The following is a 25,318-nucleotide window of genomic DNA, read 5'->3' as shown; positions in this document are numbered from 1 at the left end:
GAAGATGACATACAATACAGTTGAAGACAGAGGGACTGCACATTGTTCTGCGGATTATATTAAGGGGATGTGAAAATTGTATATGAGGAGAACATTAATAATTTAGGATCTGCAGATGAAATAATATTTGCAGAATATACCAAAGACTTAGAATTACTGGTACAACTTGAGGAAGAAAGAGCAAAAGCAGGTTCATAGCTAAATATTTGGAAAATGAGGAAACTGACCACAGAATACTTAAATAGTTTAAAAGTAGATTATAAAGTCATTCATTTTTTTAAACTTCTCTACCTCAGCCTTAATGGAGATTGAAGTCAAGAAATGAAGAGAAAATTAAGGATGAATCCACACTGTATAATTATAGCAATTTGATGTCATCTTAATAGCTATGGTTCCATGCTTTATAATCCTTGGGTTTTTAGTCCAGTGAGGTGAGGTTCTTCAAGGCTCTGCTAAAGAACTCTAGTGTTGTGTGCAGCTTTCTTAAATGAGCAGCTAGGAATCCTATTTTACTTGGTTTTGCTGTGACTTAAGGTTGTTGGCCTTTGGGAACCGTGAATCTGTTGGGGAATTTTAAAAGAATAGACTATTATGATTTTCTTCTATTTCCTTTACTATTGAAAGCCCATTTAAATGCAATTCTTAGCAGAAAAGCGGACTATCTAATTTTAAGCCAAAAAATTAGAAAAAAAGTTTCAAAATAAAATGTGATCTTTCAGATTGCTCTAATACTTGCATCTATATGTAGGACAAAAAACCACAAGTTTGATTTACAAAAGATAACTTTAATTATGGATGCATGCTTTTCAAATATAGAGGATCAAGTTCAGAGTGTATACAATATTTGTATTATTAGGCAGCATTGGTAACAAGAATGTAACCACTGTAAGTAATTTCAGGCTGACAAACAGATATGGTTTATGAAAGTTGCATTTTCTAAAGAAAAAAAATCTAGATACGAGTTCAACTCTTAGATTTGTTGCTTGAAAGAAATTGTCTTGACCTATTCCAAAACAATTCATATTTTCAGACTTAAACAAATGCCCTGGAATGTCTTCTCTTAACCAGAAAAGTGGTGTGAGATTTGACTTTGCAGCTGCAGCAGGAACTCTTTTGACTTGAGAACCATAAATCCCTGACCCCTCATGGCTCAACTTCAAACTGAACACTTATGGGCAATGGCCATCTTGGCTTTCATTGTACATAACATATAGTTAGCATGCACAAAGCGAATTGGAAATAACTGAGTAGCAATGTGTTCAGGCCAACTAGGAAAGTAGCAACTGATAGATATGAGTTAAACAACTAAAGGATGTGTGAGATGTGAACACAGCTATCTGCCATATGTACATGCTTGAGGAATTCATGGTCAAGTGCAGCTTCCTATTGAGTATACATAGTATTAGTATCCTTTCCCCAGTGTCCTTGTGTTTGTGTGGGCGAATCCTATGGTTTGCAGGGACGCTAATACATATTCCTCTAATCGCACTGTATGGTTCTTCCCATGAAAACCATCAAGAATCTATCAGGAACAAAAAACTTACTGTTATGCCCATATCAGACTCCTGTCTTATTTCTAAACAAGCCATAGTCTAGCTTCTCATCGCAGCAATATAGCAGAAATACTTGCTCAGGTGTATGTAGTGCTATTCCTAGTGAGTCCAAAGCTACTGAAGGCACTTCTGTTGGTAAGAGAAGCCAAGCAGGAGGAATTAGGCAGTGCTCTTACTTGTGAATTTTAAGGTTCTCTAGAATTCTGGCTTATTGGCCTGGCAAATGGGACCCATATGTGTACATTTAAAGCATGTTCAAAGAGTACACTATGAAGTCATCTTAAAGCAACTTAAGATCACCAATGAAAATCACCTCAAGAATAGTCCTATATTCCATTTTAATTTCCAAGGCAATATTCCACTGAATCTTGGTATTTGCAGTTTAGGGAGAAACATCTAAAACTCTCAACCAGAGATCCTCAATCCCTTTTCCAGCTATGAGCTCGGAACTCCCACGAGGTGTTGTCATGCCAGTTACAGTGGACTCAGAGCATTATATTTGTGTAGTATGAATGGGACTAAATGTTGAAAATTTACTTAGGGTCCTTTGTATTTGATTGCCAAGGCTCTTTCTCATTCTTCTTTCCCCATCCATTAATACACATCCACTTTGAAAACCTAACAACAGATCTTTTAATAATGTAACTCATATGTTTTGAAATAAGTGGTAGGTCTCCATGTGTGTAAGCAGGTACTTCCCATTAGCAGTTTGGTTGTAGCAACCTTTCAAATGCTAAGTCACAGAAATATTTGCTTTACTATATTAAAATTCCCTAAGAAAATAAGGTTTCTCCCTATAGGCAACCTGAATCTTTCTTTCTTGGCTTTATTGTAATATGTATGAACAAAATTCTAAACAAGAAATGCTACACCAGACACAGAAATCTCATTAAAGTCCTGTCGACTTGCCTGGCAGTGATACAAAATGCAAAATTTTGCTGCTACGTTACCTTAAGAGCTAAAAGCTAGACAATGGGAAAAAATAGTGCAGCATCTTTGTGTAGCAGTCTCATCTCACGGAATAAAGGTTTGTTTGTTTCAAAGAACCACCACGCTCCTCTTTTTTTTCTTTTGTCACTCCCAGGCCATAAGCCTATGCCTTAAATTGCTGGGGCAGCTGGGACAAACAGAATGTGTATGTATATCCCAATATACGTAAATGGCATTTTGAATTCTCATTCAATAATGAAAGAACACAGTGCAAGAAATAATACATCAGCATTTAGTTAGCTGTATGGAGGGGAAAGCCAAAACATGTTGAGGTAATTTACAAGGTTTTGCCCAGAGAATGGTCTGAGTGACAGAATTTTGTTGGCTTTATACACATGAGAGTCTCTCTCACACCTTAACTTCACCCTGAGCTTTCTTGGAACAACCACAATCTAAGCAAAGGCCACCACATATCAAATTTCAGTGCACATCCTGCCAGTCTCCCTTCAGCAGCAACTGGGGCCTCCATTTAAAACTCTATGGAAGACAATGAGAAGATCCCAGTGCAACATTACTCTTTCTTAAAGCATACCTGATCTGGCTTAAGCCACCAGCAATCCTTGTTAAAGTATTTACAAATAAAGTTTGAGAAGGGCCTTTGAAGAAAAACCATGGATGCCTACACCCCACAAAACCCCATATCCTGAAGCCTCTAGTCACTAAAGGAGCATTCACTGTCAGAGGATTCTTCTGCGTTTGCTTCATCTTCCCAATCAGGCACTGCAGCATCTGGTGTGCTGAAAGGGAAAAGTGAGAAATCACAACTCCATAGTTTAGAATGCCAACAGACATAAAAATTATGTGTCAGACTTTAAGAGCTTCTGGAAGAGAAGCTGCATTAGCCTGCAGCAGCAATACAGCAAAAAATGAAAATACATTAAAGCAATTCACAACTAAGTAGCACTGGTTTTTCTAGAGAATACCTGCATCAACTGTATGAAGAGGGCCAATAAGATGCAAAGTACGTAGAGTGTGCAAGGAGGCTGTAAATCTGGTATAAGGTTCCACTGGAGTTACAATAGGAATCCTGTACTAGATTTGCGTCCCCTGAGAGAGGAAGCATAGCTTCTGAGTTTTTTCTTCAGGCTGATAATGCAGGACGTTTCCCAAACAACAAATTATATTTCTTATTTGGTTAATTAGGTTAATTATCTTGAAACTTCTAAAAAAACAACATAATGTATATAAGTCTAGAAATGTTAGTCAAGCAATTGGCCTCCCAAACCTGTACAATAAAGTACAATGTTAATGCTATCGTTTGAACCTAAAAGAAGCATCAAGCACGTCTATTCTCTCCACTGCTATGCCACTTCTGGGTTTTTAATGCCTGTGCAAAGAAATGGGGGAAGTGGTTGCCCACCCTAAGTGACGCTGAACTTTCCCCTCTCAGCAGCATGACCTAGATCTAGATATTCTCCTAGATCTAGGACCTATGCTAATGCTATCAGCAGTATGACCCATGTCTTATTCACAGGTCATATCAAAATCCATAATTTTGGCCTCAAAGGCTGCCCCTAATTCACCCCCTTCCTAGTTACAAACCCCAACTCCACCAGGTTTCCATGAAACTAACAAACTAAAAAGAAATAGCCACTTACTCAAGGAGATCTGGATTTAACCCCTCAGAGATCATTTTATTTCTTATGGCCATTACAGGAACACCCTGTGAAAGAGAAATGTTTTTAAATCCATAATACCTCACTCAAAATGCAATGTTCTGCTAAACACAAACAAAATACACCCCCCGCAAAAAAAAAAAAAACCAAAACAAAAACCCTAAGCTGAGAAATTGATGCTATTCAGTAAACATAATTAGGGTGATCAAACGAGTTTTCCTGTCTGCTCTACAGAAGGAATGACCAACTTGTGGCCCTCTACATGAGTGTGGATGACAGCTCTCATCACCAGTGATTGTCTGCACTGGCCGAATTGCAATCCAACAGCATCAGGAAAGCCACACACCGCACTCTCCTAATTTACAGGTATAAGAGATAGAGGGTTTTTGGGGGAAAAAATCAGTTCTCTTGTAACTTGGTTTATTCTAGAGTCAACAGTTAGGCAACTCCTTAATTTAATTAATCCCAAATAAGGAGGTGAGGCAACTATTGTACGTGTCCTCTTTCAGCTGCCACTCTTGATGTGAATTTCTTCTCTCATGCCTTCTGAAATTGATGGAAGGCACTCAGTGTTGTTTTCTAGCCACTACGCATACCAGATGTGCAATGTGGGTCCAAATCACATTATCACTGTTTGGCAACATGATCACAGTGGAAGTGCCAAAGAAAATAAGAAACTTATTCTGCAAAGAAAATAAAAAATGGATAAATACGTCAATAGTAGAGCAAAGTCCAATTCCACATTGATGGCATTTGATTTACTAACTGCAACCCAACAAGAGATGCAGAGAACAGAATTGGTACATGCAGGAAAAACATCATATTCTGGACATTTTAAACAAAGATCCATCTAGCCCAGAACTCTGACCACCAATCACCAGTGTGTTACCTATGAGAAACTCCCAAGCAAAGCATGAATGCAGTAAAATCCTTTTGCTCATATTTCCTAGCCACTGGAATGCACAGGCATTGTTTAGGACAGGACCGCAAAAATCTGTGGTCCTTCAAATATTCTTTGACTCCAATCACCAACAGAAATGACATGATATGAGAATTGTAGAGGTTTGACACCACTAGTTTCTATGGCTCAATGCTATGGAACGCTGGGATTTGCACTTTTGTGCAGTATTTACACTTCTCCCTCAGTGCTATGTTGCCACAACAAATTACAACTCAGGATTTCATAGGATGGATGTCAGTTGTGGTGCCAAACTGCTATAATTCTACAGTATGAATGGTCTCTATGATCCATGGTATTCTAACAGGAATGTGAACAGATTAGAAAATTCTTTTTTGGTGATATTGGAAAACATTGTTGACTGTGTTTCCCAAGGAGCACTCAGTAACATTCTAAAATGTAGAGGCAGTTAGGTGAGTGAAGAGAAGTATGGATCTGACATATAATCATGTGTGTTGAATTCAAAGACATGGTTGTGTTAGTCTGGACTATCAGCACATGGGACCTTGTAGCAGCTTTGGGACTAACTTAAGTCCACAAAAAATTATCTTCTATCTCTCAGTCTCAAAAGTGTAATAAAATGTCTAATATACCAAACTTACATGAATAAGTCTTTGAATTCTACCTATATGACTGGACGGTTGTTATAAATACACAGTTCAGGAGTAATAACCCCTTTTTATTATTTTAGCAAGCTTATGTAATATGTTTCCCTGGAGCACCAGAAGTCATACAGCTCATGGGACTAGCACCCTGAGCTTCTTGTCTGGAGTAGATTTTGCCATGTGAATTAATATATTTAATTCAGCAAATAAGATTTAAGTATTTTGCAATGTTTAAACATTTGAGGGATGGGTATGTTGTTTTGTGATATGTGCTGATTTAGTTGTACAATGTACAGTAACAATAAAGCTATTCTATTCTATGTACAAGATTGGGTAAGCATTCCTTTTCATCTCCTTTGACCCTTTCTTGATAATCACAAGCAAGAGTTTTAACTTAGAACAGCTTCACCAAATTCCACCTCAAGACTTCTGCTGAAACACAAATTCTTAATAGTGGTGGGCATTAGTGAACTCTGCATAGTCTTTCATTGAAAACTTGCCTACAGTTTAGAGATTGCTCTCCCTCAAACTGAAGCAACCTCTTTTCATATTTTTTCTAGCAAGAGGCCCGTGACCAATTTGAAGTCCAAACCCTCGACTAGGGGCAATCCAAGAAAATCTTGCTTCTGCATTTCTGCTGTTGAAGCTCCAACAAAACTTGTTGCTTTGCCATCATTGATTCAAAAGGTCAAAAGGAAAAAATAACAATGTCCAATTTCTGATTTCCAAGGTCTACTGGAGGTCTGAAAAGGACGTGAGAGGCCTCAACATCTAAGCGAACAGTAGTATGTGGTTGGTTTTGGCACAGAACATATGCATTTTGGCCAAGGTAAGTCAGAAGGCATTAAAAAGGAGCAGAGAGCCATGGCTGGCGCTCCAGAGAACAGTGTCTCTATTAGCGTCACTGTGGAAAGCAGAGAAAGCGGTTAAAATTGGCAAGCAAAAGTGGCGCTAATTTGGTGATTAATATTTTCCTGTACACACCGGTATTTGGGGCTTTCTCCTCTCTGCTCCCCCCACAAAAAAACTGGTGATCTCCAATAAAAACAATTAAGTTCAGCAGTTTAACAGTGGGAATACACAGAGTTGCCATAGAGTCACGCAGATCTTTTATGACTGGGCGTCTCCATCTGCCATATGGAAAAAGCATGGAGTGGATGGGTGGGGATGGAGCCTTGTAGCTTGATTCTATTCTGATAAATATTTTCTTCCCATTTGAGAGACTTCAAGCAATGGCAAGGTTTAAAATGAGAGTCCCAAAGGTTCTCACCTAGGCTTCAACCCCAGGAAGTGTCATGGGAAATATGAAGTAAGAAATGGATGAGATGAAACCCATATCTATGTTTTGATGCAGTTGAGTTTTTGCTTGCCAAAAACTTTATCTAACATACATATCACACTGAAATGATTTATAGTCAAATAAAAACACACGAATTGGATCACATAACTAATGCAAGAAGAATTTAAGATCATATTCTGGGGGCCTATAAATGGTTAGCTTAGGGTTTTATGAAACAGGTGGAGAAGTTGTCCCAAGCAAGAGATAATTCATTTCCAGGCCCACCTTTAAAATTGGAGAACCACAGCGTTCCCTTGCAATTTAAAAGAGAAAGCATATCTGTCTTAAGGGCCAGAGCTGGCTTGGTTACTGCTGCAGATGGCTCTTGGTATTATACTCTCTTCAATGTTGAGGTTTGCACCACACATCTGAACTTGTCACACCCACTGAAGCAATTTGCTTCCCATGGATTTTTGCCATCAATAATATTACTTTAAATTTGCTAGTGGGGCTATCTAATTATCGGGTCAGAATAAATCCATCTCCTTAGAGACTAAACTGTACCTTCTAACTGCCATGCAACAAACCTGAACACATGCTTGGAAGGGGTGGAGGCATGGGGTCTGCCCTAAAACTGGTAAGTTGCCTCAGATTGCCAAGTGGAAACTCCTTGGCCCTCCAGGGGTTCAGACTTCATCATGGCAAGGCATTATGGGACAAGTACACTCAGCAAGATCCCCACAAAGGTTAAAAAATAAAAAAGTGTAACCTCTCTCTAACATACACGTTATTGACTCTTCCCACCAAGAGCCCTGACCTTACTGCCATGAAGCCTCTGCCAGGTTTTCATGCTGCTCTGAGAAACCCACTCCTTGCCAAATTGTGCTCCAGATTCTCCTCTGTCTCCTGTCCTGCCAAAATTGCCATCTTGCCATTCCCAAGACACCTTGGCCACCTATTAAAGCTACTTCTGGTCATCCTCTGTCTCACACCACTCCTTTTGCTCCAACTTTCTCCTCTCAGAAGGAGTGGGGTGAGCCAGTGGATCTTGGGAGAGTACAGGAGATGAAGAAAGACTGGAATAGAAGGAATGGAGCAAGGAGGTTGAGTTAGGTAAGAAATTTGTACAAATTCACAATTAACCAAATCCGTGAAAGAGAAACTCGCAAATGTGAAGAGCTGCCTGTTTTCCTTAGAAAAGGCCCACTTGAGAATGAATCTTGAGAAGGCTGAGGCTCATTTGAAGAACACACAAAAGAGGGGTTATCCTGTGTTATTTGTTGATTGAGGAATACATTAATCTCAGAATAGTGAATTGCTCCATGTTCACTGCTTTAAATATGAGTGTAAAGACTATATTTTCACTCTGCCCATTCAAGCTTTTCTTTTTTTTCGTATCAGGAGTGATTTGAGAAATTGCAATTGCTCCTGGTAGCGCAATGGGTTAAATCCTTGTGCTGGTAGGACTGCCGACCAATAGGTCGGCGATTTGAATCCAGGGAGAGCAGGTGAGCTCCCTCTGTCAGCTCCGACTCCCCATGTGGGGACATGAGAAGCCTCCCACAAGGATGGCAAAACATCAAACATCTGGGGGTCCTCTGGACAACATCCTTGCAGATGGCCCATTCTCTCACACCAGAAGTGACTTGCCCATTTAAACTTTTTTGAGGTTTCTTGAGTGTTGTCCTGATTATAATTAGCTACTTGTATATTTATTTGGTGCAAAGGTGGTATACATTAAATAAATAAGGTTCTTGCCTAAAATGCACATTCTGCCAGCACAGGGGAAAGGCAAAAAACTTCTAGATCAGCTTCTAATATTTTCTATTGACACAGAAGGCACGGCATGTGAAAAGGAGCAAGTTTGTCCACTTTCTGCAACTCAATCTTCAAACGAGAACGAACTAATTCAAACTCAGGAAATGGGCATCCCTTAAACAGATCTATATGCATCACAGCAGTTTACCCCAACAGGATAACCTATGCTGGCTATGGGACTATGGGAGCCATAGTAGGATGGATCCAGAGTGCCCCAGGTTCTAATAAAGGGCACCAGGTTAGGGAATGTGGTAGTGAATTGTCAGGCATGCTCAGTTGCCACATCAGTCTTTCCAGGTCCAGTGGTAATTATCAAGCCATACAATGCCAGTGCCCCATTCCAAATTCACAGGAAAATTGTGTGAGCCAAAACAGCCCAATGGAATATCCTAACGACTTACTGAATTTGAATGCTTTGTACTGAAGCCTGACTCAACAGCAACTGCTGGGCACAAGCAATCCAATTAAGCTGTTAGTTCCATTTTAATTTCAAGAAGTCTGCACATTATGGTCCAATAAGAGGAATTATGCCAATGGCTGGTTAAAAATAAGACCAACTTGCATGGTGTGAAGGCAAAAAGCATCTCTTAGGAAAAAGCATGAAGGCTTATTTCCATTTTATTCTCCAGCAAAGGAAAATGTGGATGTGTATCCTTCGCCTTTGCCCCACCAAACAACTCTTGGGAATGAGAAACCTGAATGGCTTTGGTCTCTCCTGTTTAACCGCATTTTCTAGCCTTCTTGACGCTCTGGAGCTACAGAAGGCCAATGTCTTGTGTTCCAAGGAAAAAGATGAATGACCCATCCACCTCCATTATAGAAGAATTAGAAATATATATTAAAAAAACTTTCAATAAAAGTAAATGCAGTTAAAAGCTTAATCATAAAAAGTATAAAAATTAAACAATATAGCAGAAAAAAGGACTTTTGTGCCTCAGCAGTCAGGCTCTAAAGATCTTCACATGCCTATGAAAAGATGACAGGATAGATGCTAGCTTTCTATGAGGGTGGTTCCAGAGCCTGGGATCAGCCACTGAGACATCCCATTCCCATATTCTCATCTGATTAAATCTGTCAGGCTAGTGGCACAGAGAAAAGGAGCTCCCCAAAAGATCTTCGTTAGGGAAACAGTCCAGAACACAACCTGGACTTGTATAGGGCACTTTGATCTGTATCTGGAAATACACCAGCAGCCATTGAAGCTGCTGCAACAAGAGTTTTATGGTCCTTGTAGCCAGCCCGGTTAACAATCTATCAGCAGCTTTTTGGAGCAAGCACTTTTCATAATTAGTTTCATAAAAAGCACGTTACAATAATCCAAATGAGAGGCAACTAAATCCTATGCTACTATGGCCACCACTGAGCTACATAGTATCTTTCGTATCACAACTAGAACCATTTTTCCAACTCTTAGGTCACTGCCACAGTGTGTTGGGGAAGCCTGGCTGTATATGAATCAGTGCACACAACGCACGTATAAAACAACACCTGTGCAAACAATAGATTAGGAGTCAGGAGGACTGCTTTCAAAGACAGATTTACTATAGAATGTAGTCACATTTGGTATTTATGACAAATCTGAGATAATAAAACTGGCTTACCACTTGAACCATTTTGAGATATCTGGCATAGCGTGGATCCTTTGCTACAGTTGTGATATTTTTGGTGTTTTCTTCTGTCTTCTGTTGTCCAACTTCAGGTGAACTACCCTATCATATGCAGAAAATGTTGTGGGTCAATCTTTTAAAAACACAGGAAAGCTTTGTGGTCTTTAAAGAAAAATTAACTGCAAATAAATCTCCAATCAGGAAGTGTCCAATTGCTTTATGTTGATTTTTACCTCTGAATGAGGTGAAATGTTTGTTGACTGTGGATCTATAGGGAGTTGTGAGACAGGGCCATTTGTAATATTGTCGCTGGTGCTGGATACTTCAACCTTGACATCTTCTAAGCCCGGAATAGAAGACAGCTGAATATGGGAAGCAATGAGAAATTATTTGTTTTGGATTGGTTGAAAAATTCTTAGCTGCTTAGTCAGCAATTCCCCAGAATTCAGTTACATTGATGAAATGCTTGTCATTTAAGCCTTGATGTTCTCAAAAAGTTCACCTCCACATTGCCCCACTCCAGCTATTTCCCATCTGTTTTCATTTAATTCAGTTATTCTGAAGAAATACTTATGTTTGTTTGCAGATGAACACAATTCTGATTCAAACTGCACTTTACAAATTACGCAAGCAAATCTTTTAAATATGCTGAAAATGACCACTAATAAGAAGAGATGTATCAGGCACAAACCTTTGCATCCAAAATATTGAGTGTAGTCTCAATTTGCTGAATACGGAGAGAAAGTGCTGACAATTTCTGGGAAAAGAAGAAGTGAAACATTACACAATACTTTATTCACTGCCGATTTTCTCCTATGCCCTTCCTCTTCTGTAAGGTTTTCCTCCCCCATGGACACTTATTACCTCAATCTTTCAGATAAAAATGTGCAGCACATAATACAAGTATAGCACAAGTCTTGTCACACAGATGGAAACACCTCATGATTGATCACAAATAATACCACAGTGCTAATCACTAATACAACTATTGGGCCATGAACTGGATACCTTTAAGCAATAGTACACTTACCACTCTGAGGAACCTTGCAAATATTTACTAACTTAGAAAAACGTTTAATAGCTCATTTGGCCCAAATTACTCACATCTACCAATTGTGGCTTAAGGAACACGGTAAAAATAAAAGTGTTGGCTTTCATACAACCTCTTTCCTTAGTTGCCTGGAAGCAATTCCTTCTTGCCACATGTATGAAACTAATGCCCCTGGTTTGCTTATAATAGCATTTGAACCCAGTTCTTTTGATTCTCCAGAGAAAATGGCCTGTTGTTGGTTCATTTCTCCGGGTTTGTTGTGATATGGAGACTTGGCCAATACAAGTCTGATACAGAGATCTTTTGTCATGTCACCAAATGGTGATCTGGAGATTATGCATCTATCTATCTGCATCCCCAGTTAATAACATCTCTGAAAAAGAAGCTCAATTTTGCAAAATGTTTATACATGGGAATGTCTTTTTGTGTCCATTCTTTGTTTAGACAGATGGATTTGCATTGAGAGGATACTGAAGGAGGGTCGGAAAAACACAGAATTTCCATGTGGGGTTGCTGCAGTGTACCTATAGTATATCTCATTATATAAAAGTCAAAATCTGTCTGTCTGTCCCACAAAGACTGTTGCTAGGTGACAATCCTGTGGCCCTCTGTGATGTCATCAGATTGGCTGTTGCTAGGTGAAGAATTGGCTGTTGCTAGGCAAAGTGGCCCTCTGTGATGTCACCAGGAAAGAAAGGTGGCATGTGTATGAGAAGAGAGGGATGGAGGAAAAAGCCACAAAGAGAATTATGTTACCGTAGAGACATTGTAAGGTAAGCCCTCTCAGAGCTGGAGAAGTGAGAAAGAGGAGGGGAAGGAAAAGGAGGAAAGAAAGAGAAAAAGAAAGGGAAGAAAGTGAGGTGAAAAAAAAAAAGAAAGGGAGGGAGGAGGAGAAAAGAAATGGGAAAAGCTATATGGGGAGGGAAAGAGAAAGAAGGGATGAAATGGGGGGGGAGTGGCCCCTCTGACACCAGGGAAACACCAGGTAAATACGCTAATAATGCAATAAAACTTGAGATGGGACAAAGGAAGCCTATGATAGCTGTATGCTGCTTCCAGAGTCCATTACTGAGCATGTGTGAACAACAGAACAATGAGAACCTGGAAGAGCAGGTAAGCCTGACTCATCTCTATTGCCCCCTTAAAAACAAACAAACATAGACCTAGACATTGACTACCAAATGGTAATCATAAGAAATGTGAAGTCGAATGGAAGGAAAAGTAATTCCTGGACCCATTTTGGAGGAAGTCACGAAATGATATCTAGCAGAATCAAAGCATTCTTGCTTACTTATGGAAGGCTTACCAGACCTGGTTGGTTCATTTGATATGAAATGCTGACCTTTTGGTCAGCAGTTCGAATCCGGGGAGCAGGGTGAGCTCCCATCTGTCAGCCCCAGCTTTCCATGCAGGGACAAGAGAGAAGCCTTCCACAAGATGGTAAAACATCTGGGTGTCCCCTGGGTAATGTCCTTGCAGACAGCCAATTCTCTCACACCAGAAGTGACTTACAGTTTCTCAAGTTGCTCTTGACACAATTTTTTTGATATGTGCATATTGCTAGTTGTCAATAAAGTCTACTGAAACATTTTTATTTTTGTTTATTTAATTTATTTATATCCCACCCTTCCCACCCCGAAGGGGAGTCAGGGCGGCTTACAACAAGGGCACAATTCGATGCCCTGAACACATCAACAAAACAACATATACTTTAAAAACACATCATTAAAACATGTCAATTAAAGCAATTGCTTAAAATCACTTTTTTTTCTAAGTTATTTTTTACTGATCCCAAATTTTCTGTTAAAGAATTAGAATCATAGAATTGGCAGACCAAAAGAACCATCCATGCAGGAAAAGCACGATCAAAGGATCCCCAACAGATGACCATACAGCATCTGCTTAAAAACCTCCAGAGGAGGACTTCAACACATTCTGACACAGCGTATTCTACTGACAAACAGCTCTTACCATAAGGAAACTTTTTCTAATGTTTAGGTGGATATTTTTTCCTGCAATTTGAATGCTTTGCTCTGGGTCCTAGTCTCTAGAGCAGCAGAAATATGCCATCTTTTCAAATATTTAAACATGGCTATCATGTCCACTCTCAACCTTATTTTCTTCAAGCTAAACATACCCAGCTCCCTCAGTCATTCCTCATGTTTGGTTTCTAAACCTTTGATCATTTCAGTCATCCTTCTTGAACTGTGGTGTCCAGAACTGGACACGGTATTCCATATGAGATTTGATCAAAGCAGACGAGAGAGTGGGACTACAATTTTCTCATGAAATACATTAATTGAGGAATATCTGTAGTTTATTGATTTATTTACACAGAGTAATATTGTGGAAACTGAATCTTCAAATGTTGGGAAGCCACATGCTGAGACCTGCTACCATTTGACTGTGAGAGCATTTGGGATGACCATTTACAAAACAAAGGTAACTAAAGCAAACAACCTACATTTAAATAAACCTGGTAAAATAAACCACTTAACAGACATGTAAAAAACAAAAGAAATGTGGAAACCAAAGTCTAAGAAACACTCAGCAAATACCTTCTTTCACTGCCTTTTTATACACTTGATGTGTCATAACCAACTGAATACCATTTAATGGCCCATTTCACTCAAGACAGGAGTGCTCTTGGTAATACTCATGAAATACTACAAATATTTTCCAGCCCTACCTGTAAATGCTTGGAAGAAAAAGATGCAACACGTGAAAGATTTCTTTAAAACTGTTGGTTCATTTCTTAAAAGCTTAAGAACTAAAGCAGTTGGATGTGGTGGGTTTAACTAATTGTTGCCATATGCAACCAGCTTTGGCTATTGCATTTGCTGGCAGACCTGTAGTACTTTCACTGCCTCCTGACACGATAATACATTTTTGCCAGGCTTACAGAGCCAAATGTTTTTAACACCCTGAGAAACATACCATTCAGCAAACATAATTGGGGGGGGGGGGGGGGAACAGATGTTAGTGGGTTTTTTTTAAAAAAAAAATGTGGTTCCTAGCTATTTCTTGTTTGTTTTTTAAATGGATGCTTCTTTGTTCTTCAGGATGGATGTCATTCTTGAAGGAAAAGAAGACCATCCACAGCTATACAGGACTGCCAATTAAGAAAAATCCTAAAAACTCACTGGTTTTTAGCTCTTTGAAATTACTTCATATCAAATAATTTAAATACTGAAAAAGCTCAACAATGGCAGATATTTTTGCCAAGTAGTCCCCTAGTTGCTGTGCATCCCTCTGTTCTGTTTCACTGACCACATTCAGGTATTTAATATACTTCTAAAGTCTACTCTGCATGCTTTTAGGATGTAAGACAGTGTATTTGTAAATTGCAGTAAGTTCAATGGAAGTTCTGTTTTATCTGACTGTTCGCCTTTAGTATCTCCCAAAATGAATGAAGTTGACAATCTTCCCTGACACTTTATCAGGTCGTGAAGCTTGCTGCAAACTAAAGAATAAGCAGTACAAATCTGCCTGCATACAAGCACAACTAAAGGTAGGTATGTGATGTCGTGCAATGTCTACATACCTCCTCACATACTGTGGAAAACCGATTAAGGAACTGAACTGTGTGAACCACAAATTGGTTTAGAAACGCCACTGTTCTCTTCTGCTGAATGGCTGGAACCTGCATTGTACAAACACAAACAAACATGCAACAGTGAGACTGATTCAGTATAATCTCCCAGTCCTTTTCTTTGGCAACAGAGCTTAGCCAATATCCTCCCACAAATTTGGATGTATACATTTGGCTTGGTTTTGCTTCTGATATACTGAATTTCAATGTATTATTTTCAAACTAAAGCTCCAAGTCATCCAAATGTAACCTTATCCTTTAACATGGTTGCTGTCTCTTCCAAGTATGGAGTATGTAAAAATGGCGCAAACACATTTTTAAAATCTAAGCAATGCATGCAACTCTAAAATATAACTGAATCTAGAAGAAAGGACCAGGCAGAAAACAGAAAAGAGAACAAAATTTAAAGTTAGGACTACAGCATTTGGAACTGATCTTCCATTGAGCTCGCTGCAATTTACAAATACATCAAGTCTTACATTGAAAAACACACAGGATGGATTTTAGAAGTATATTAAACACAGTTACACAAATACTTCGAGTTAAATCACATTTTTTGTTTTAAATTAACTTTTAAAATGTGTTGGCTTTTATTTGAAAAATGTAAACTACCTTTTAATGTTTTCTTAAAATGATTAAAGCCTACCTCTAAGGTATCATTATGAATAATTATATAACTTTGCATTAAAGTGTAAATAAACTATGTCCAGTCACTCTCAAAGCACGGCCTCTTTTAATGTATAAACATAAAGATGCTCAAAAAACAGAGAATTTGGGAAGATGGAGTAATTCTAAGAAGTCTGGATATATAAGGAATTCCATTTTTGACAACTGAAATAAAACCAGAAACAATTAGGAATAATTGATCTGAATGTATATTATGGTTATATTAAACAATAAAGTTTACCTAAATGTTGTACTGAAATACAATGATTAAACAGACTAATGGCTTAAGCAGAGATTTCAATCACCAAGTCCTTCAGAAGAGATGTAAATGATGGTTTAAACAAATCAATTCTTGCCTAAATTTGTTAATCCTACATAGAGGAGAATCCATGAAACGTATATAGGGGTTGATCTGTCAAATTTCTGTTGATACAGTGGGTCTACTTTACATGGAACTAACAAATGGATTCCATTCTTTAGGTTTCTAATATGTCTGATGAGGCTTGCAAAAAGTTATGAATTACAGATCCTTTATTGCACTAGTGGGACCCTTATCAAGTCGAGAGCCATTTGAGAGCTCAATGAGCTGGAAGATATTAAGAGGCCCAGCCACATCCTAAGACACCATGCAGCCCCTACTTTGCAAGAAGAGGCAGCCTCATAGTTGCTGCAAGCAAGAACTGGAGTACTTTGGCCTCATAAGCTGCATGTGGGCTTCCTATAGACAACAGGTTAGCCATTGTGTTACTGGACTTTGGACTAATTCAATACTGTCTTAAGCGTGCAGAAAGGGGGCTTTTCGTGGTGGAGAAATCACCCAATCAAGGCTTTTGGATTTTGTTTGTGAAAACTAAAATGCAATGAAAAAATGTTCATAGTCACAAGGCAAATCCATAGTATTCACATGAGTCCTGATTTCACCCATGAATCACCCCAAAAGACTCCAACCAGGGAAATAATTCAGAAAAGTCCACTTCATAAATTCTCTTTTCTCAGATTTTTTCTACTAAATCAGTCATTATCACCATAGCAGAACACGGAAGTTCTCAGCTCCCTGCTTTACCAGTCCCCACCTACCTATCTATCTAGCAGATTTTCAGTTTTAAGGTGTGCTTATGACAATTATTCAAGTGAGGCTGTTCCTGGCAACGTATTTACTTGAGTGTTTTATTATACACCTGTTAAAAAGCAAAGTCTCTCTTGACTATGGAGTACATTTTAATTTTTCGACAGAATTTGATAGAAAAATATAGTTCCCGGATTAGTTAACAAATGCTAAGAAGTGTAATCTAAAAAATTTTCTTATGAACTACAGCACAGTTCAGCTTCTCAGCTCCTCTACCTGTATCAAATAACTTCTGTGATCAGTTTCACTCTTTTTATCCTGTCAGTTGCATTTGTCTCTAGTATTAAGCATGTCTCAATAGGAGTTGTGATTTTTAGCCTTCTGCCTTATAAATTCAGCACATAGTGTGACTGTTAAGCTTCCGCAGACCAATAAGCAGTTCTGATCTATTCTACTAATCAGCCCAGAAATACAGGTTGCATATGCCTTATTAAAAATACTTGGGACCAGAAATGTTCTGGATAACTTATTTAATTTTTTTTGTAATGCCTGTATTACAAAACTATATTAAAACTATGGTTTTAAACTTTTAATCTTTGGCTATGTTTATTGCTTATTTTATTTTGATTTGACGTGTTTTATGTTAAACTTCAATTGTTACGTTTTACTTTAATTTCTTTGGGTGCACATTTATATTCTTTTGGTTTTTATCACACATTTTGTGCTGCTCTTGTTTGTATTGTTATTGTCTTGTAAGCTGCCCCAAGTCTTTCTGGGGAGATGGGATGGGATACAAATAAGGTAGTTATTATTGGGGTGTTGTGAGTTTTCTGGGTTGTATGGACATGTTCCTGAAGCATTCTCCCCTGAAGTTTTGCCCACATCTACGGTAGGCATCCTCAGAGGTTGCGAGGTACCTCATAACCTGAGGATGCTTGCCATAGATGTGGGAAAAACATCAGGGGAGAATGCTTCTGGAACATGGCCATACAGCCCAGAAAACTCATAACAGCCCAGTGATTCCAGCCATGAAAGTCTTTGATAACACATTATTATTATTATTTGATACACAACAAGATTAGTACACAGCAAACAAGATCACTATGCCGGCTCTTGTACTGGATCACATGTCAGACATTTCCCAAGTGTCTAGGACTATGTGATGTATTGGAAAATAATGTGTGCAGATCCAAGTAGAGTGGCCTTTTGCAGCTGACAGATGGTAATTTTGTTAGCATTGATTGATTTTAAGTGCTTATTATTATTATTATTAGCATATAAACACATAGCAGAAGGAAACATCTTTCAGATAGGATCCAAGTCTATGGGGAAATTAATGTATGTTTTATATACACTTTATACATATATCCTGAAGGTAATTTAATACATTTTAATATAATTTGGTGCATGACACAGTTTATGTACACTGAACCATCAAGAAATTAAGGATGCCATTTTCCCAACTTAAGTATTGAAATCCACTACAGATTCACAGCCATGGGCAAACTTTGGCCCTCTGGTAGGCTGTTAGAAATTGTGGGAGTTGGGAGTCCAAAGTTTGTCCATGCCAAGATAAAATGCGGCCTGTATAAAGTAAGGGTTATTCTGTTTCAGCCATAATACTTGTAAACAATAAACAAACATGAGATCAAAGTGATTCTGAAAGAAAGGAATATTAACAAGTGGAGAAAGACAGGAAGGGCAATTGACTTGATAGACCAGGCCTGGGCCAACTTGGGCCCTCCAGGTGTTTTGGACTTCAACTCCCACAATTCCTAACAGCCTACCGGCTGTTAGGAATTGTGGGAGTTGGAGTCCAAAACACCTGGAGGGCCCAAGTTGGCCCAGGCCTGGCTTAGACCCTGCACCAAGGGGTGGGATGGGGCTGGTAGCCTTCCCGTCCATCGCTCGGGAAGGCGAGGCCTGGTCTCTGAGGCAGACCTTGGTACCTTGCTGAGGTCGATGCCCGAACCCACGAGGGGAAGCCCGTCCTCGTCCATCCCCGCAGGCGCTCATAGGCCCCTTCTTCAACGGAAGAGCGCATCGGAAAGCGGAAGCGATCCCGAGATCACCCTCCGCCCCGACCCATCGGCATTCCAGCCGCTCGTGCTGCGAAACCGGAAGCCGCCGCTCTCTGGGACGCGTTGCATCGTGGGGGCTGTAGTTCGGACCACCGGAAGTCTCTAGCAGAGTGGTTTTCAAATACATACCTGCCTCCTTTTCCTTGAGTTTATCAGCAGAACGCGCCCTGGAGTTGGGCCCTTCCAGGCAGCCATATATTCCAGAATAACAAAGCAGAAAATCCCACAATATCTGCTTTGAACTGGAATACATGACAGTATGGACTCAGATAGCCCAGTTCAAAGCAGATATTGTGGGATTTTCTGCTTTGATATTCTGGGTTGTATGGCTGTGTGGAAGGGCCCCTAAATTATCTGAGTCCACACTGCCATATATTCCACTTCAAAGCAGATAATGTGGGATTTTATTCAGCTGTGTGGAAGGGGGCTGAGTTAGGTAAGGTAAACGTTTCCCCTGATGTTAAGTCCAGTCATGTCTGACTCTGGGGGTTGGTGCTCATCTCCATTTCTAAGCCGAAGAGCCGGTGTTGTCCGTAGACACCTCCAAGGTCATGTGGCCGGCATGACTGCATGGAGCGCCGTTACCTTCCTGCCGGAGGGGAGTAGACCTATTGATCTACTCACATTGACATGTTTTTGAACTGCTAGGTTGGCAGAAGCTGGAGCAACAGCGGGCGCTCACTCCGCTCCCGGGATTTGAACCTGGGACCTTTTGGTCTGCAAGTTCAGCAGCTCAGTGCTTTAACACACTTCGCCACCAGGGCTCCTTAGGGGGCTGAGTTACCCATAATTATATTTTGGGACCCTTCCAGACAGGCCCCATATCCCAGGATCTGATCCAGGTTTTCTGTTTATCCCAGATTATCTGGCAGTGGGGACTCATATGGCCGGAATTGAACATACCCTTAGGAAGCTAGAAGAGGTTAAAATTTCCTCTGTATTTGTCTCTATTTCTATGGCATTGAATGCTTTGTATGTATACAATGTGATCCGCTCTGAGTCCCCTTCGGGGTGAGAAGGGTGGAATATAAATATTTATTTATTATTTTACTACATTTATATCCCGCTTTTCTCACCCCAAAGGGGACTCAGAGCGGCTTACAAATCAAATGAACATACAATATATTATTAGCATAGCACAATATAAGCATTAAATTACTATATTGTACTATTTCATTATATGGTAATATTACATTTTAAATACTGTAAATAAATAAATAAATAAAATCCAGTTTAAAGCAGAAAACCTGGGATATAGGGCCTGTCTGGAAGGGCCCTCCATGTGTGTATGTGTATGAACACATGGGGTTGTTGGTGAATTTATGTATTCATTGGAAATACCTTTTTGTGTTTGAATATTCCAAATTTGTGTGTGTGTGTGTATGTATGTATACATACTGGTGTGTGTATTGCCCCAACCTTATATTCCATCTTAATCGCTATGATACTTCATCTTGTTGATGGGAAGCTTCCCACCAGAGTGGAAATCATCTATTAGACAGATGGCAAACTATTTAACCTCAGCAGATTGAAAGCCAAAACCAAGGTCACAACAACATCTGTTATAGAACTCCAATATGCTGATGATAACATAGTCTGTGCGCATTCAGAAGACCTACAAGCCACTCTAAACACCTTTGCAGAAGCATACGAGAAGCTTGGCCTCTCATTGAACATCAAGAAAACCAACGTGCTCTTCCAGCAGTCACCAGCAAATCTCTCTGCAATGCCAGGAATAGAGCTTAATGGTGTAACATTAGAAAATGTTGACCATTTCCGCTACCTTGGCAGCCACCTCTCCACAGAGGTCAACATTGACGCTGAAATACAACACCACCTGAGCTCTGCATGTGCAGCATTTCTCCAAATGAAGCAGAGAGTGTTTGAGGATTGGGACATCCATAGCGATACCAAGGTGCTTGTTTATAAAGCTATTGTCCTCCCAGGCCTGCTATACGCCTGCAAAACATGGACTGTCTACAGACATCACACTCATATGCTTCCAGGAAAGATTCCATCAGCGTTGCCTCCGAAAAATCCTGCAAATCTCTTGGGAAGACAGCCGGACAATTGTCAGCGTGCTGGAAGAAGCAAAGACCACCAGCATTGAAGTGATGCTCCTATGCCATCAACTCCGCTGGACTGGCCAGGTTGTCCGAATGCCCAATCAACGTCTTCCAAAACAGTTACTATACTCACAACTCAAAAATGGGAAACGTAATGTTGGTGGACAGGAAAAGAGATTTAAAGATGGGCTTAAAGCCAACCTTAAAAACTGTGGCATAGACACCGAGAACTGGGAAATCCTGGTCCTTGAGCGCTCTAACTGGAGGTCAATGCTGGTGGTCTTTGTTTCTTCCAGAAAGCCAACATTTGTCCACCTGTCTGTACACACACACACACACACATACCTATATACATACACACATACACTAGTATATTCCAATATATACCAAATAAACATATAAACATTATATTCTGTCTATCTATATAGTACTCTCAGGTAATGGGGATAAATGCAGTTTCAGATTGCTTGAGAGCTACTACCGTATTAAAAATAGGCCTAATATTACCCCCCACACTATACCATTCCATAAATTTGGTATTAATTTTGAAATACAGTAATTAAATGCAAAATTAATAGCATACAATTTTAATGTATTATAAAAACAGCTTTGTGAATTCAAGATGCCATTCGAGTTAAATGGCAGACAATACACTTTTGCCAGTTCCTTGAGCTCTGGTTAACTGAGAATCTACTTTAATACCGGTTCAAAATAATAATTTTAGGAGAAGGTATTTGTTTATATACATCAAAGAGTATCCAAAGAAACTCTGATTGAGGGAAGATCAGAACTCACTAGGGCAGGAGCTGAGAATGTGCAGTTCCCATGAATTGTGTGTGTAAACACCTGCACTTTCTTCAAAATCAGTTTGAAGCTGCATTAAATGGTCAATGTATATGTAGTGTCAGGGAGTAGAATTAATGCGGTTCAGCAACACTTTAACTACCATGGCTCAATGCTGTGTGGAATCACAGAGGGCATTGTTTTAAAAGTCCATTCGCTTTTTCTGACAACAGCGCTGGTGCCTCACCAAACTGCAACTTCCATGATTCCATAGCATTGAGCTATGGCAGCTGCATCAGTTCTAGTGTAGATGCACTTAGATCAGTGATTCTCAACCTGTGGGTCCTCAGGTGTTTTGGCCTACACCTCCCAGAAATCCCAGCCAGTTTACCAGCTGTTAAGATTTCTGGGAGTTGAAGTCCAAAACATCTGGGGACCCACAGGTTGAAAACCACTGTTCTAGAGACTGGGAAAAGCTGTAATAGAGAAAGACAGTCAGCTAGGGTGAAGAACTGAATAGAGTTCTGGGGAGCTGTGAGTAACTAAATACCACAGTGCAATCTAAATATGTCCTAATAAACTTCTTTTTGTTTTACAACTGTGGCTGTTACTATCAAATTTTGATGGACGATGTGATTATGCTTACCGACTTGAATTCATGGAACACATCCATTGGTCCATATAGATATGACTTTAAGGCCCAAGTACCTGGGTCAGGCAGGGATCTTGAGGGTAAAATAGTAAAGATGACCAATATAAGCTTAAGGTTTGAAACTGTGGTGCAAGTCTGGAAAGTGGCTCCATCACAGCTCCTCATCCCGTTTTCAGGGAAACCTTTATCACTAGCCCTAAGGCAAACCCGCTCCAAACAAATCTTGCCAAGAAAATCCCACGATAGGGTTGTCTTAGTGTCACCATACTTAGCGTCACTATATGTTGCCAAGAAAGTGAACAAACTTGATATAAACAAACAAAAATTACTATCCTTTTCAAGGGCAGCAGTGAAAGAAGTACAGCTATTGTTAGCATGGAATTAAATTGTGATAAAACCCTTTGCAGGTTACATATCTGTCTTACAAGCTGTCTTACAGGCTGCTTTTTACTTTTACATATCTGTGTGGGTGGAGGAAGGCTGCAATTCAACTGTGTGTACGACCCAGAGCCAATCTATTACATTTTTCTCACCAAAGAATTGCAGTTCAATTCAAGGGCAACTGAAAAAAAGACAAGTCAGTTCAGAGATGAACATTGGGTGGAGATGGGGAGTTTCGCCAAGTGATGTCTACACAGCTCTCAATCCTCTCCTGCAGCAGTGAAAATAAGGAAAGAATCAAGAAAAACCAAGCTGTGTGCCATTAAAGGATAATGGTATGATTGAGGTCCTCCAAACAAACATACATAAAAAACAACCAAACTAGGCCTTTCTCATTAATCAAAGTAGCCAAAGAACCCAGCAAGCCAGCCAGGTGGTCTCTGCTGTACAGTGGTTTTTATGAATTTCATATGCTGGCTTATATAAATCTACCAATTCCCAAGGTGTTCCTTTAATAATCAGCATAGAAGTCAAAACAACTCCAGAACTAACCAGCAAGTAGCATAGAAAGAAAAAGCTGGTCCAAGGCCATGTCCAGACATAGTGTCACTTGATCCTCCATCAGAGCAATAATTTATTCAATGAACATTGAATTAATTCAATAATGAATTCAATGAACATTGAAAAGGTCATTTCCCATGAACTTCCACTGTTCTTTTTTGAGAGAAAGTCTGGCAAGATTGCATTAAAGGAACTCCAATGTCATCAGATGGGATTTCATACTGAGAAAGGGATTTGAATTACTTAAAGACAAATTGAATGTTATCATCTCACTGTTTTGAGTGAGACTTATAAGAGGTGTACACTTTTGGGTAAACTGCAGGACTGCTTATTTTTGAGCCTTGATTTTGCTGTGTGTGCCTTCAAACTGTTTCCAATGTATAGTGATTCTAAGGCAGGGGTCCCCAAACTAAGGCCCGGGGGCCACATGCGGCCCATCGAAGCCATTTATCCGGCCCCCGTGATGGTGGCTCCCTCCTCCTCCGCCTTTTCCGCCTCCTCCCTCACCTATTGCGCGCCTTCTAAAGCTTTGCTTGTTTATAATGGTATTTTAATTATTAAATTAATAATTTACTAAGGGGTGCTTTGCCAGTGCTTTTGGTGCACAAAGGCAAAAGGGGATTGGACTAAATGGCTGAAGGGGTCTTTTCCAATCCTCTTTATTATTATTATTATTATTATTGGCACAAAGACACAGTATAGCAGCAAATGATATATACGTGCCTGGCCATGTGTTGCTGTGGCGTTGTCTGGTGATATCTGTATTTTATAGGCAGTGTGGAAGAGGCCTAAGTGAGGCCTAACTTTGCCTGTCCCCTGGGCTGAGTGGATTGCTAGGAGACCAAGTGGGCGGAGCTTAGCCTTCTAACTGGCAGCAATTGGATAAAAACAATTATTCCTCTCCCTCTAATTAGGACTTTATTTTTCTTTTCGTTTTGTTGTATCAACCTAGAGGCGTGGATGAGGGGTTGTGCTGTCAATTTTCGAGGTTGTGGGGTGTTTAGTTTTGTTGTTTTGTCGGTCGCCAGGATTCCATCACTCTTTTATATATAGAGATATATGCTGGATTTCGTATCACAATAAGTTGAACACTTCCCTGGCATTTAGGACTGTGTGATGTATGATGATGATGATGATGATTAACAACATTGAGGCTGGGTGGCCATCTGTTAGGTGTGCTTTGCTTGTGCTTTTGGTGCACAAAGGTAGAAGGGGGTTGGACAAGATGGCCCAAGGGGTCTCTTCCAACCATCTTTCTTATTTTTATTATGATTATGATTAACACTGAGGCTGTATTCCCATTTGGTTTTTTTTACTTCAAAATAAGATATCTGCAGTGTACATAGGAATTTATTTATAGGGTTTTTTTTCCAACTATAGTCCGGTCCTCCAATGGTCTGAGGGACCGTGAACTGGCCCCGTTTAAAAAGTTTGGGGACCCTTGTTCTAAGGCAACCCTATCACAGAGTTTTCTCAGCAAGATTTGTTCAGAGGGGTTAGCTTTCCTCTGTTGCTGAGTGTGTGTGACTCACCCAGATGAACCTTGGTCTTCAGAGTCCAACAATCAAACCACTTACCACACTGGTTCTGATATGGCTAGTGGCACTAAATCTATAACGGATACATATACAGTTGGCCCTCTACATTTGTTTGCAATTTTGATTAATATTTTCTCTTTAGGAATTCCTTGGTTCTCCATCTTGACTTTATGGTCAAAGTGCACCAGAGTTATGCTGGGGGATCTACATTCCTACAGAGAACACTTATCTAGGTATTTGTAGGTCCTCTCATTCAGTGGAAGTTGACAATAGAGTCATGCTGAAGGGCCTGGTAATTCCCTCAAAATGTTGTTCTTAGTAATATCTACTTTTCAGTCAATAAGTGTTTAATATTCTCTCTAATCCCTAGTTGCAAGTTTGAACTCATGTAACTGTAATTTTTAAAAAATAAGCATACAATACTTTTAACATAGTGTTCACTATGTAAACTGATT

The 25,318-nt window shown here is 39.7% G+C and overlaps 1 protein-coding gene and 1 long non-coding RNA gene across 4 annotated transcripts; one reads left to right on the top strand and one right to left on the bottom strand.

Annotated features, from left to right (window-relative positions):
* Window positions 1-764: 764 nt before the first annotated feature.
* Window positions 765-18,929, bottom strand: washc3 (WASH complex subunit 3). 2 transcript variants are annotated; one of them, XM_003220897.4, is made up of 7 exons: window positions 18,751-18,928; window positions 15,022-15,120; window positions 11,118-11,183; window positions 10,660-10,788; window positions 10,421-10,528; window positions 4,142-4,206; window positions 765-3,280 (listed from the first exon to the last, which is right to left on the bottom strand). In XM_003220897.4, the coding sequence occupies exons 1-7, from the start codon at window positions 18,799-18,801 to the stop codon at window positions 3,196-3,198; spliced, it is 603 nt and encodes a 200-aa protein (XP_003220945.1). In that variant the 5' UTR covers window positions 18,802-18,928; the 3' UTR covers window positions 765-3,195. The 2 variants fall into 2 exon arrangements, with proteins under 2 accessions (XP_003220945.1, XP_062839123.1); XM_062983053.1 differs by lacking the exon at window positions 15,022-15,120 and having other exon boundaries at window positions 18,751-18,929.
* Window positions 12,122-17,316, top strand: LOC134299644 (uncharacterized). Of its 2 annotated transcripts, XR_010006880.1 has the most exons (4): window positions 12,122-12,250; window positions 13,815-13,919; window positions 14,921-14,988; window positions 16,216-17,316. It is a non-coding gene; the product is annotated as an uncharacterized LOC134299644 (long non-coding RNA). The 2 variants fall into 2 exon arrangements; XR_010006881.1 differs by lacking the exon at window positions 14,921-14,988.
* Window positions 18,930-25,318: the final 6,389 nt, after the last annotated feature.

The sequence above is a fragment of the Anolis carolinensis genome, chromosome 5 (genome assembly GCF_035594765.1).
Source record: "Anolis carolinensis isolate JA03-04 chromosome 5, rAnoCar3.1.pri, whole genome shotgun sequence".
In the NCBI taxonomy this organism is placed as follows: domain Eukaryota; kingdom Metazoa; phylum Chordata; class Lepidosauria; order Squamata; family Dactyloidae; genus Anolis; species Anolis carolinensis.
This window is presented reverse-complemented; position numbering and strand designations above follow the sequence as displayed.